The following is a 13,462-nucleotide window of genomic DNA, read 5'->3' as shown; positions in this document are numbered from 1 at the left end:
TGGTCTGGAACCCTGCAACGGGGATGAGGTAAAACACGAAGATTAGCCTCACCGAGCGCATCCTCAGTGGATGCTCAACAGTGTCTCTTCTAATATTTTTCGGTTCAAGGTACTAGGTACAAGGGGAGGGAGCAAACAAATGTCCGAAACCACACAAGTTTATTTTAGGCTATAAATATTGGGGTGCCTGGCCTTACCCCCTTTGCATGGCCGAAGGGACAACAGAGACTTACTGACTGAATTGCTCCTCGTCCTGGAGCACTTGAGTTGGTGCACGCGTAACCGCAAATCCAGGGCACTAGATCTGTGACTACACGGCTATAAACCTGGCCAAGTGCCTCTGTCACCAGACGGTGCCTGTGGTCGGTCTTTGTGCATAACAGCGAGATCTGCAGCAGGAGCAGGCTGCGTTACCTGCACTGACCACTGATAACACCAGAGCTCCAAGAACAGAAGCACTGAGCCACGCTGCTGAGGCAACCACATCACAGCTCTTAACACTAGGAGCCTGTAAGTACTCCTGTAGACCCTGCTTTCGCTGGCATTAAGCCAAACAGCGTCCACAGAGCCCCCTGGCACTCCTGCGCCCTGCTGTGCAATGCAGAGGGAGAGATGGAGAAGAGAAAGGCCCACGTGTTCCTTTGCCCTGGCCCAGGCTAGCCTATGCCACTTCCCATGGTTCTGTGGGCCAGACTTTCAGGGCGGGGAAAAGAGATGTAGAGGTCATGGTGGGTAATCAGCAGAACATGAGCTCCCATTGTGGCGTTGGGGCTTAAAAAGCTATTGTAATTCTGGGATGTATAAACAGGAAACGCTTGAGCAGGAGTAAAGAGGTTGTCTCGCTTCTGTGATGGATGGGAGGCCCACTGTTCTTTTCTGAACATCCCAGTATTCAGTGACTAAAGGGTTAAACCTAGCTAGCTAGAAAGTGTTGGCAGGGAGCCAGGAGCACCAGTGAGAAGAAAGAGTTCAGATCTGCATTAAAAGGGAATCTGTCTGCTGTTTTTCTTTGTGAGTTTAATCCTGGAGCTGTGGAAGGGGATGGGGGGGGGGGGGGGGGATGAATTGAACTGGGTAGGGACATCATGCCTAAAAAAAAGAATACCTGGGCCTAGAATTGGACTGGACCTTGGAAGTGTGGATACTTGAGTAGATAGAGAATGTTTATTTAGATGCGATCAGGTTATTTTTTTGTTTTGTTGTTTGGTTAAACTCCTCTGTGCTAAATCCATATCCCCTCCTCTCCCCACTATAACTTTAAACTGAATCCCAGGGATGCAATTGTCTGTGTTTTAATCTGTTCTTTTCTCAGTTGCGCTATAACTCCTAGCAGCCAAGTCAGCTTTACAAATGAATACCTTTTTGTTTTCTTAATATAATCACCTATTTTAAGGCTATGATCTGATTTTGTATCCTGGAAAGTAATAGGAGGGCTGTGTATACCTGCCTAAGACTAAGAGGACAGCTATCAGAAATTACAGTTTGTTTTCATTTTTCTTTTTTTCTTTCCAAGTGCTAAATAAAAGGGAATAATGACATCTCTGGATCTGCTGGCAATGCTCCTCCTAATGCAACCTAATATGCCATTAGCCTTCTTGGCTACAAGGGCACACTGTTGACTCATATCCAGCTTCTCATCCACTGTAACCCCCAGGTCCTTTTCTGCAGAACTACTACTTAGCTGGTTGGTCCCAGGCCTGTAACAATGCTTGGGATTCTTCTGTCCCAAGTGCAGGACTCCGCACTTGTCCTTGTTGAACCTCATCAGATTTCTTTTGGCTCTTGTGTAAAAGAGTTTGGGGTACCCTTCTGGAATACGTTCCCAAGTGACTTCTTCCTGCGTTCAAGAAGAAAAAGTTTTTTTCCACTTGGGTAGAGGCAGCAACCCTCCTAAGCTCAGGGAATCTGTGACCTTGGGGAGTTTTGAAGCAGAAGCCCATAGAGACACGGTATTTTAAGGTCTCTTTTGGGCCCACACCTTCTGCACTCCAAGTGCCAGAGTGGGGAACCGACTTAGCCTCTTTATTCGGCACTTGAACTTCTGCTGCTGGAGTTCTGTGCCCAGCTCTGGTGACCAGAATTCCAGATGGATGTTGATAAATTGGAGAGGGGTCATGTCAAGGCTGTTTCCCACTCTGGCACTCCAAGTGCAGAAGGTGGGGGCCCACAAGAGACTTTAAAATACCCTGCCACTGGAGGCTTGTGTTGGTGTTGCTGCCATCATCCAAATGCACAAACCCCTTTGAGAACCAGACAGGCGCATTTCAGAATTCCCTCCTGTGGGGTACCTTCCTTGTCCTTGACACTCCCTCCAGAGAGAGCTTGAAAACCTGTAATTTCTCCTAGAAGTATGGCTTGCTGTCTTAGGCACGTGCATACAGAACCTTCCGCCCTCTAGGATGCAGGAATCAGATCATGGTTTTAAAAATGTGACGTCTATTAACAAAACAAATACACTTGGTGAAACATTACTTAGAATCATAGAACCATAGAGCTGGAAGAGACCTCAGGAGTCATCAAGTCCAGCCCCTGCCCAAGGCAGGACCTATCCCAACTAAATCAACCCATCCAGGGCTTTGTCAAGCCAAGACTTAAAAACCTCTAGGGATGCAGATTCCACCACCTCCCTAGGGAACCCATCTCAGTGTTTCCCTACCCTCCTAGTGAAATAGTTTTTCCTAATATCCAACCTAGACCTTCCCCATTGTAACTTGAGACCATTTCTCCTTGTTCTGCCATCCGTCACTACTGTGAACAGCCTCTCTCCATCCTCTTTGGAACCTCCCTTCAGGAAGTTGAAGGCTGCTATCAAATCCCCCCTCTCTCTTCTCTTCTGCAGACTAAACAAACCCAAATCCCTCAGTCTCTCCTCATAGGTCATGCGCTCCAGCCCCCTAATCATTTTGGTCGCCCTCCGCTGGACCCTCTCCAATGCGTCCACATCCTTTCTATAGTGGGGGCCCCAGAACTGGACACAATACGCCAGATGTGGCCTCACCAGAGCCGAATGAAGGGGAATAATCACTTCTCTGGATCTGCTGGCAATGCTCCTCCTAATGCACCCTAATATGCCATTAGGTTTCTTGGCTACAAGGTCACACTGTTGACTCATATCCAGCTTCTCATCCACTGTAACCCCCAGGTCCTTTTCTGCTGAACTGCTACTTACCCAGTCGGTCCCCAGCCTGAACTATGCTCGGGATTCTTCCATCCCAAGTGCAGGACTCTGCACTTGTCCTTGTTGAACCTCATCAGATTTCTTTTGGCCCAATCCTCTAATCTGTCTAGGTCACTCTGGACCCTATCCCTGCCCTCCAGCATATCTACTGCCCTCCAGCGTATCTACTTGGTTGCTAGGTGTTACAAAGAAACTGAAAAAAGAAAGATTAAAACACAGAAAATCGCTTCCCTGGGATTCAGTTTGAAGAGTTCCAGGGTAAAGGGGGATAGTTACATGTGCTTAGCAAAAAGAAGTCCAACAAACTAAAAAAAATAACCTAGTAGCGTCTGACTAAAAATTCCCTGTTCTACTCACATCTCTCTTGTTCCAAGATTTAGTCTTTCCCTAGCCAAGAAAGTCGCTGGATTCTGCTTGCCCAGGTTCCTGGCTTAATTCACATCTTCCAGGCATGATCACACAACAACAGGCACATCACTGCTTCCAATTCAAAACCCCAAATTCTGTTTCCATTTTCTTTCCTGGCCTCCTGTCAACTCGCTTCCTGCTTCTCTAGCATTCCTGGAGACTTTCTAGGACCTTTTGTCTATGGTTTCAACCTTTCCAGGCAAGACAGTTAGGGTTAAGTCCCAAGACTTTCAGGCAACCGTCTGCTTTTGACACGACCTGCCTGTTTCTCTTCAGCTAACTCTTGCTTACTTTGGTTCAGGCCTCAGGCCTTACACCAGGCCCATGCTTCAGGCCCATCCTTTCTAGTACAGGATGTAGCCTGGTAACAAAGCCCTGACTGTGGTATCAGGAAACCTGGGTTCTATTCCTGCCTCTCCCACAGGTTGGAGAGGTTATTCCCTGTCTGTAAAATAAGACTAATGATACTAACCTTCCCTTTTTAGACCTACACACAGCAACTAGGGATTTTTATTAACTACTCAAATATCGGTGAGCCTGGCTCGCTAGATGAACCATCCGGTTCCTCTTGGAATCATGTTAAATGCTTGATCCCCATGACCAAAGTCTCAGATACTGGGAGAAGTGACACGGGGGAATAAAAGCTGCTGTCTGAGGTAAACTACCTGGCAGGAATCCCCTGGAATGGGAGCCATCGCTACCAGGAGCCCAGGAATAACAAGACTCCAAAAGTCCAGCTGCCAGGCAGTTTGACCATCTCCTTCAGGCCAGTGGCCCAGAATTCCAGGACATCTTTGGGCCTGGGTTAAAAAAGAGGCAGTACCGTGTGCTCAGCCCCTTTTTATCCATCCCCTTTCCCTCCATTGGCACGCAACCCTCAAATGGCCAAAGGTTTCCCTTTCCCTCCCTCCTTGGTTAAACAAGCTGCTTAAACAGCTCGAGGTGATGGAGTGATAAGCACCCACTGACAGAGTCGCTCGGGTTGCAGGGCCAGCGTAAGTCCGCTTTTAAAACTGCCGGCCATAGCTGCAGCTACGGGAGGGGACTCTAGCAAGGGCCTGGAACAAGGAACAGGGCTCCACTCCTGCATGGGATTCGGGCTTCCCCCAGGCAGATGCTCTGTTGCTGCTTTCCTGTCTCTCCCTTCTCCAGGTGGAAGGGGACGGTTAGCCAGTGTTCCCTGCAAGCTGAGCTCTTGGGCGGCCAGCCAGGAGACATTCAAATGCTGCCCAGTTTGCTAGCCGGTAGTATGTGTTTCTAGTGGTGGATGCATGTGGTGTACTGGGTGTAGACATAGATCTTGTTGTTATAGTAACTGCGTGAGGTCACTGGGGGTCAGCCCAGCTGGTTTGGGTTTTTTCTAGCTAGCTCCGTGCTATGCAATAAAATGGACACTTGCAACTACTCAAGCTCTCTGTATTTCCACTGATTTCTTCCCATGCTGTGAAACTCCACGTGACGTAACAGTGCACATCCGTGCATGCCTTGGTGCACATAACAAAATGTATTCCGCACAGGAGTGGGGGAAAAAGTAGAGGCATTATTGCTGCTAGCTCCTTACTGAAACTCAGTGAAAGGCAGGGGAAATGAGAGATCAAGATCCTGAGACTGACAGTCCCCAGGAACAACGGGGAGAGGCTAAAGTCCCAGTTCAGCCTGACTGGCAGAGCAGGGAGCCAGGAGGGGGCCAGGGTCGGCAGAGTGGGACTGAGCTAAGGAGAGAGCAGGGGCCCGCACTGAGCTGGGGAGCAGGGCTGGCCTCGGGGAGGGAGAAGGGGAGGCCGGGGTCAGGATCGGGGGCAGTGCGACTGGCCTCAGGGAGGAAGGGGGTCAGAGGCAGCATGACTGGCCTCGGGGAGGGAGAAGGGGGGGCCAGGGTCAGGATCTGGCCCCTCCCCCCCAGAGCTGCTTCCCATCCCCTCTTCCTTCCAGCCAGTTCCTGCCCCCCCCCCCCCAGCCAGTCCCTCTTCCTCCCTCCCCCCTGCCCAGGATCAAGTGTGTCCGTTTTTTTGGGGGAGGGTCTACCTGGCAACCCTACGAGTCAGACCCAGCGCAGGCACCAAGTGATGGGGACTGCCAGAACTTTGGGAACCTGAGTCTGCGGGGTGGGGGTTTGTGGCAGGTCAGGAGATGAAAGGGGAAGGCACTAAGGGACAGGGTGTAGGAGACAGACAAATGCCCGGGGGCCAAGTGGAGACAATGAGGAAAAGGGCAGGAGGGGAGGTGTCAGTGGGGGGGGGGGGACAGGATGATGCTAGGAGAGGAGAGGGGAAGGGCTTTGGGGGCTAGAGGGGAGAAGAGGAGGTGCTGGGAAAAGGCTTGAAAGAAGGGGTGGGCATGAGGAAGGCGGAGATGGAGCAAGGCACGTGTAAAGGCACAGGGGCATGAGGGGAACGGGGGCAGAGGGTGGTGAGGGAGTGGGCAAAGTGGGTAGGGGCAGTGAGGGAAGGGGGAGGCACCAAGAGGGTGCAAGGGTAAGGGATGGTGCAGGTGCCAGGGAGTCCGGGGGGTGAAGCAGAAGGGCAGACACCTGCAGGGGAGGGACCAGCAGCAGAGGAGAGAGGCAGGACAGGTGTGTAGAGGGAGGTGTTAGAAGAGGGGATGAGGAGGGGTAGCTCACATGGTCAGAGTGGGGCTACTGGAGGAGTGGGCACAGGGGGAGAGAGAAAGGCTGCTGGAGGGGGCAGGTCACGGGAAGGCCGAGGGCCGTGAGAAGGGCAGGAGTCAGGACAGCAGAGGTGGGTGAGGAGTTGGGGGGGCAGCAGGCACCAGGGGAGCTGATGGAGGAAGGGGAGGAGACAGGGCAGCAGAGGGGAAAGGTAAGTGGTTCATAAGATATTTATGAATAACTTGGGTGCCACCATGGCACATCCAAACAAGCCACAAACTCAGTACTGGTGCACAACACAAAATGTATTGTGCTCATGGGAGGAAACTCTTAGAGGGAACACTTCCCCCAGCCTCCCCACCCCCCGAGTTAATGTCTCACACATGGGTTAATGCAATTGCAGGATCGTTGCATGAGGGGGGTTTGGTGAGGGCCAAACTAATCCCTATTGGTAAGTGGATGGTGGGAAAAGTCCTTGGGGGGGGGGCGGGAGGTCACATGACACCTTTTATTTCTGGTCATGTGTCCATATTGCCCTGAAAGTGTTACCTCCAGAGGCGTGGCTAATGGGGGTCAAAGAGTACATTTAAAAACATTCTTTGGGTGCACACCCTAATGAAATGTGCTGCGCACGCCTATGGGCAGAGAGCAGATCCAGTCCTGGGAGCAGGGCTGCAGCCACAGAGTTGTAGACACCACCCAGAAAGCAGATCCGCATGCTGGGAGCAGGCCTGCAGCTGTAACCCACCCACCTGATGTGGGTCACTATCCTATGGAGTGGCACTGAGACCACTTCCAGCAAGCAATTATTACAAGGGAGCTCTTCAGCCTATGCTGAGAGGCAACTGACTTATAACTCAAGCTGTAGCAGCTCCTGCCCTAAGCTCCAAAAGTCCCAGGTTCTAATCCACCTGGTGGCAGTTGCACAGCCATGGAAGCAGAGGGGCCAGGGAACCCTCTGTACAGGGCTCCCCCCCCCCCCCCCCCCCACACCCTTGCTTCCTGGAATCAGCCACCTAGGTGAATAAAGCTGGAAACCCCCATGCCTATAGCTATGCACCTTTGCTTTCAATAGCTACAGCCATTCTAAAGTGCCCAGATCTCACAACAGAAAGAAGACGTCCCAATGAGCTGCTAAGCTGTGCTGCCTGCCACGGACAAGTAGCTCCAAGAGGAGCAAGTGCTGTTGACTCTGGAGCCTAATGATGGTGGTGTCTTCCAGCCATTTTCAGATTAGTACAGCTGTGAACCAGGTGCCAGCTGGCCATAGGGTCCCATAGACCTGGCTTGTGCAGCCTAACCTGATAACCAAGCAGCCCATCCATTACTAGCCAGCCGATTACCTTGGGCATGGGAGACCATGGCACTCGTAATTCCTGGGGCCTTCACGCACTGACAGGGCTTGACTTGATCGGCCAGCTAGGGAGAAAGAAATAAACAGAAGGCAGAGGAGTCACCAAGAGATCAGAAGACCAGCACAATGCATTATAGGCCGTTCAGCTGTGAAGAGTCACCAAGACAGGGCAGGTGATGCTAACCTGAGTTAGTCCATTAGCTGTGGCTAGGCTGGGCCACGAGAGGAGAGACAGGCAGTAAATCTGCAGCTGTCAGACCATAAGGAGGACACGGAGGTTTTGAAACCAGCTCAGAGAACAGGGCTGGGTAAGATGCAACCCACCAAACACTGTGATCTGGCCGCTTTCTGTTTAGATCCTGCTGCCCATGCCGCCGAATTCTAAGTGGGGACTCAGGCAGCAGGATCCGATTTTAAATGATTCACGGCTCATGGTTACAGCAGGGGCAGGAGCCACGAGCCCTTTAAAAAGCTGTAGCAACGCTGGACAGCTGCCAGTAGTGGCAAATCTGTGAGCTCTTTTCTGTGCTTTTAATTGAAAGCCTCAGCCGCGGAGAACTCTGAGGGTGGGCTAGTCCACAACACCGCCCCTTCTGCCTCAGGCTCCGCCCCTTCTGTGGGTGGAGCCGGCCTATGACCCCATACCAAAATCAATTAAGTGGCCCCCTTCTGAAAATTATCGCCCAAACCTGTCACAGAATCATAGAAAAGTCTGAGTGGAAGGGACCATGATAGGTCCAGTGTTTCGCAAACTTTTTTTATAATGTACCCCCTTTAAAAAAAAATGTGTAAGTACCCCCAGTACCTACAGTTTTCAGACACACACAATTTTTTTCTACCGTTGCAACACATTTGTTTAAACAACTGCATCGTAGCCGGGCGGGCGATGGCATTTTTGGGTGTAAAAGGTACAAAAAGAATAAAGCGCTGTCAAACTGAAAACTAAAATTCAGTTTTCTCCAAATTTCAGTTGTGTTGACGTGTCCCCCAGACATCTCTTGAGTACCTTTAAGGGGACTCGTACCACTGGTCGAGAAGCACTGATCTAGTCCACCCCTGCACCGAGACAGGACCAAGCATGTTTGTCTCACCTCTTGGCTCCTAGGACACGGCTTGAACTAACGCACTTGGAAAGACATTATCGTATATACGCCCAAAGTGCTTCGTCTCAGTGTATTACCATAAAATCTAACTGACCGAACTCTGACCTTTCATTTCCCTGTCACTTGGCCAGCCACAGCCTCACAAGCCTTCGGCATCGATCTCAAAGCCTTCGTCACGCTTTTGCACACCTGTGCTGACACGCTTGTGAGCCAGGCACACTTGTGCGACACGTCCCAAAGCACTTGCTCCAGGGCATTACATCGCACTTGCCTGCCTTTGATGGACAGGGAAAGGGAGACCTGAAAGGCCTCTCCAAGGTCACCAGCGCGAGAGTGAGCGCAGAATTGAGGAGCAAGGGTCTAACACACAACTCTGTGCCTTAGTCACTAGGTGGCATTAGATTAGAACCCGGGAGTTCTTACCCCCAACCCCCTGCCCCCTCCACTAGGCCATGCTGCTGGCCTCCCGCCTCTCCCCCAGGGCTTGGAGACAGACGGGAGGCTGGAGCCAGCCTGCGCAGAAGGGGCTGTAACGCTTACAGCTCGTTCATGACACTGCCCCTGCGCAGCCCCTCTCAGATCCACACTCGGAACCCACAAGAAACACCCCAAGAGCAGAGATGAAACCGCCACTCACCTGCAGCCCAGCTTCCAGGAAGGGCAAAGCAAAAGCGGCACTCACGGATTCCAGCCCAGCCTGGCACCTGCTTCCTGAACTTTGGCCCCTTTCCTCCAAGATAGCAGGAGGCTGCTCTGGGCCTTTTGTGCCCACGACGGGGCAGAAAAGCAAACTCAGCTGTTGGTTCCATCTTGCGGGCAGAGCCCCGGCAGACAGTGGCAGGCGGGGGTATCGACTGACCCTCCAACCCAGGATATTCCCCCCACACCTGGATTCGCTTCCTAGTCATCCCCATCTCCCTGCACGATCCTTGTTTCTCATCCCGCCGGTCCGAGAAATTGTCAGAGCAGGTTGATCCCGACCTTGCCAAGGGCTTAGGTTACATCACAAGGCTTTGCCGCCACAGCTGGCTTGGCTTGGGTGTGTGGCAAAAGCCCCCCCCCCCCCGCTGGCACAGCTATTCTGGCAAAGCCGCCAGGGCAAATGGCAACTCTGCCGAAAAGCATCTGCTGGCTTTAAGCTCCCTGCGAGCTGTTCTCATCGCTCAGCCATCACCACCACTGCCCTGCCTCTGTCCTGCTCCTCATCCCCGCCCCCACTCCTATCCCCTGCTCTCCTCCATCTCCTCCCCCTTCCCTTCTCCTGCCCCTCCCCATTTCCACCTGCCCTGCCCATCCCCGTCCTCTCCCTCCCCCCGTCTGTCCCCCTCTTATGTGAGGGCTTTGCTGGAAACGCCCCCCCCCCCAAGCCAGGGAGATCTCCCCTCCGGGAACAATTCAGCCCCCCCCATCTCGCTCCCTCCACTCCACAGTATTTCCTCCATTCCCCACAGTTGAAAATTGAGCTTCCCCATCCCCTCAGGTGACAGTCGGGCTCCCCCATATGCAGCTGCCTAGGTAGGCACCTCCGCAGCCAGAGCCTGCCCCTGGCGCCCACGTCCCCTCCCCGACTGCCTGTCCCAGGCGACCACCTGAACCTGCGTCCCCCATTCCCTCAGATCACAGCTCCCTCCCTGACCCTGCACCCCCCGACACCCCGCCCCCAGGCCAGACTCCTCTCTGGCACCCGCACCCCCTCCCCCAAACCCTCTGCTCCCCCTTCACCCAGGTCACAGCTCCCTCCCTGACCCTGCACCCCCCCGACACCCCTCCCCCAGGCCAGACTCCTCTCTGGCACCCGCACCCCCTCCCCCAAACCTTCTGCTCCCCCTTCACCCAGGTCACAGCTCCCTCCCTGACCCTGCACCCCTCTAGAGCCCCTCCCCCAGGCCAGAGTCCTCTCCTGCGCCCATACCCCCTCCTGGACCCTGCACCCCTATCCACCGCCCCAGATCATACCCCCCCCCTGCACCCAGGCTCCACCCCTAAGCTCCCTTCTGCACCCAACCACCCCGTCCCAGACCCCAAAGCCCTCGGTAGAAATGTGGCCCTTGATCAGTTGCCAAAATGCCCCCCCCCATTACAAATTATTGACAAAGCCTGATCCAAATGTTTTTTGAAACATTGTTTAATGAGAATGTAAATACAATTCAATACAATTGGGAGGGTTGGGGGGAGGGGGACGCAGCTGCTGGCTCCTCAGCTCTTGCTGCTCTCACTGGGTGTCTTCCTGCTGCAAGGGAAGCAGAATCCGTCACATTCATCCCTGGGGACTCAGGGGAACTGGCCCCCCAGCATTTCCACCCTCCTCCCCCCTGCTCTCTGGTCACCCCCCGTCAGGCCCGCAGGGTGAGCTCCTGACCCCCCCCCCCCCCCCAGAGCTCCTGACACCTCGGCCCCCTCCCGCCTCCTAGGACAGTTTCTGTGTTCAGAGCCTCCCCCGCCCCCAGGGACGCTCGCAGGGGCAGGAGGGATTCTGCCAGCAGGGACGTGGGGTGGGGGCAGCCTGAGGAAAGGGGCGGGGGACTCCCTGAGGGGATGGGAAGGAGACCCTGGCCCTGCCCCACTCTCCTGATCTGCTCCGGCTGCTCACCATGTATTCCAGGAGCTGATGGGCCTGCCCATGCAGGGCGTGGGCCAGGACCAGCCCGGCCTGGCTGTGGCGCCGCAGGGGGGAGCGGGCAGCGAGCAGAGCCTTGTCCAAAAAGCAGTTCTCCTGCTCTGCTGTGAAGAGCTGCCCAAAGACCTGAAATCAAGAGCACAGGAGGTTTCAGCTGACGGCCCAGAGCCCGGCCCCAACTCCTGGGGCTAAAACAGCTTCCTCCTCCCCCAAACTCCCTTCCAGACCCTGCACCCAGACGCTCTCCTCACCCGGCACCCCAACCCCTGCCCCAGGTCACAGCTTCCTCCTGCCCCCAAGACCCTCCTACCCCCACGAGGGCCCCAGCCAGCCCCACCCCCGAGCCCTGCCCTGCCCTGGCAGCGCGTCCTTACCTCTCCCACCCGCACGCTGTTGCTGTGAGCCAGGACCCATCTTTCTTTGTAGTAGTGTCTGCACCACAGGTCCTCTGCCTGGTGGATGTTGAGGCCTGCAAGAGACACAACAGGGTCATTCTGCTGGCAGGTCTGAGCCCTTCCCCTCCCACGGGTCCCTGCAGGCATCCCTGGGCAAATGGAGGGGCACAGGGGGCAGAAGGGGAAGACAGAGGGACGCATCCCCCCTTGGGCCAGTCTGGGGGAAAAGGGCTGGGTCCCCTCCCCCCGCCGCTGGCACCCTCAGGGTGTCCCTGGGGCCCAGGTCCCGGCTGGGTTCCTTACCCCTGTGGTGCAGGAGGAGTCGATACAGGCTGTGCACCCCCTCCCGGGCCAGCCGGCTGACGTCTTCGGATGGGTCCGAAATAAAAAGGCCCAGCTGGGCCACGTGGTGACCCATCCTCAGCCAGTCGGCGGAGTTCTGAGGGGAGAGAAGAGGGGGGGTCCCTCAGCATCCTGGGGCTGCACGTCCCATGCAAACGGCCGCCGAGGCCGGTCTGAGCTCGGGGGACGGACAGAGACACCTCCCGGGGCGGGGCGGCCTTGCGAGGAGACAACCCTGAGCAATGGCCCCGACTGAAGGGTCACTCCGGGGGTGGAACAAGGGGATCCACTGACGGCCACTCCCCAGTCCCCAGGCCCAGTCCCTCAAGAGCCCCCCTGAAGGGCCCAGGGTCGCCCCTCCCCGGGGAAAGGAGAACGCGGCCCATTCCCGGCCCATTCCCGGCCCATTCCCAGCCCTGCCTCTGCCTCCCGGGGACACTCCCAGCCCCGCGCCCTGCAGCCCCAGATCCCCCGGCTCCGAGGTCACTTACGTCAAACCCCGGGAGGGTGGTGGCGACTCCCAGCAGGGCCGTGGTGCTGCGAAGGGCCCTGGCTCGCTCCTGGGGCAGGCGGGACTCCAGCCACGGGCTCAGGTGCTGGGGGGGAAAGAGGCAGGTCAGGACCCGTAGGGAGGCGCCGGTTCTGGGCAGAGCCTGGGGCTCCTCTCGGACTGTGCCCCCCCCAGCCACTGACACTGCTCCTCTCTCGGCCCCCCGAGGAAGCAGGGACAATGGCCCCGTCCCCCCCACGGGGCTCACCTCCATTATGAGCTGCAGCCGGGCGGTGTCTGGGGACTCGGCGAGGAGGCTCGCCAGTAGGGCCTGGAGGTCGTAGGGAAGGGCCCGGATGAACTGCTGCAAGACAAGGGGGAGCCCTGGGTCAGAGGGGGGTTGGGGGATCCAGGCCACCCGCTGGCTCCGGGGTCCAGCCTTGAGCAGGGTCTGAGCCGCCTCGCAGAGCAGGGAGGAGCCCAGGCTGGGCATGGAAGGGACGGGCCCCCCGGGAGAGCAACGGGAACCCTGGAGGGAAGGATCCAAACCTGCAGCTTCTTCCCTCCCTCTGCCCCCCCCCCTCCTCTCTGGAGCTCCAGCCCAGCCCGGGAGCAGGGCCCAGAGGGACGTACCTGAGTGTGGATGGGCTCCTGCTGCCAGTCCCCAGACACTGTCTGTCCCACGGCCGCCGTCAGCAGGGGGCTCAGGAGCTGGGCCCGCAGGGGAGGCTGCAAGGTGCTGGCAGGAGAGAAGGGCAGAGACTGTTAATTGAGCAGCAGGAGACAGAGACTTTCCCACTCCCTGGCCAGGGGATCTGCTCTGGGGGGAGTCGGCGGGGGGGGGGGGGGGTCGGTACCTGAGGCTGCAGGCGGCGCTGAGGCAATTGGCCAAGACCAGAGGTGGGGGGGAGGCCTCCATGATCTCCTGGGAGACCCAAGGAGACAAAGGGGCGTGTGAGACTGGGGC

At 55.9% G+C, this 13,462-nt stretch overlaps 1 protein-coding gene across 1 annotated transcript; it reads right to left on the bottom strand.

Annotated features, from left to right (window-relative positions):
- Window positions 1–10,759: 10,759 nt before the first annotated feature.
- Window positions 10,760–13,231, bottom strand: LOC142825324 (maestro heat-like repeat family member 5). Its single transcript, XM_075917263.1, has 7 exons — window positions 13,129–13,231; window positions 12,764–12,859; window positions 12,497–12,601; window positions 11,967–12,102; window positions 11,643–11,737; window positions 11,242–11,394; window positions 10,760–10,881 (listed from the first exon to the last, which is right to left on the bottom strand). The coding sequence occupies exons 2-7, from the start codon at window positions 12,767–12,769 to the stop codon at window positions 10,864–10,866; spliced, it is 513 nt and encodes a 170-aa protein (XP_075773378.1). The 5' UTR covers window positions 12,770–12,859; window positions 13,129–13,231; the 3' UTR covers window positions 10,760–10,863.
- Between the last annotated feature and the right edge of the window lie 231 nt (window positions 13,232–13,462).

The sequence above is a fragment of the Pelodiscus sinensis genome, unplaced genomic scaffold, assembly GCF_049634645.1.
Source record: "Pelodiscus sinensis isolate JC-2024 unplaced genomic scaffold, ASM4963464v1 ctg50, whole genome shotgun sequence".
Taxonomy (NCBI): domain Eukaryota; kingdom Metazoa; phylum Chordata; order Testudines; family Trionychidae; genus Pelodiscus; species Pelodiscus sinensis.
This window is presented reverse-complemented; position numbering and strand designations above follow the sequence as displayed.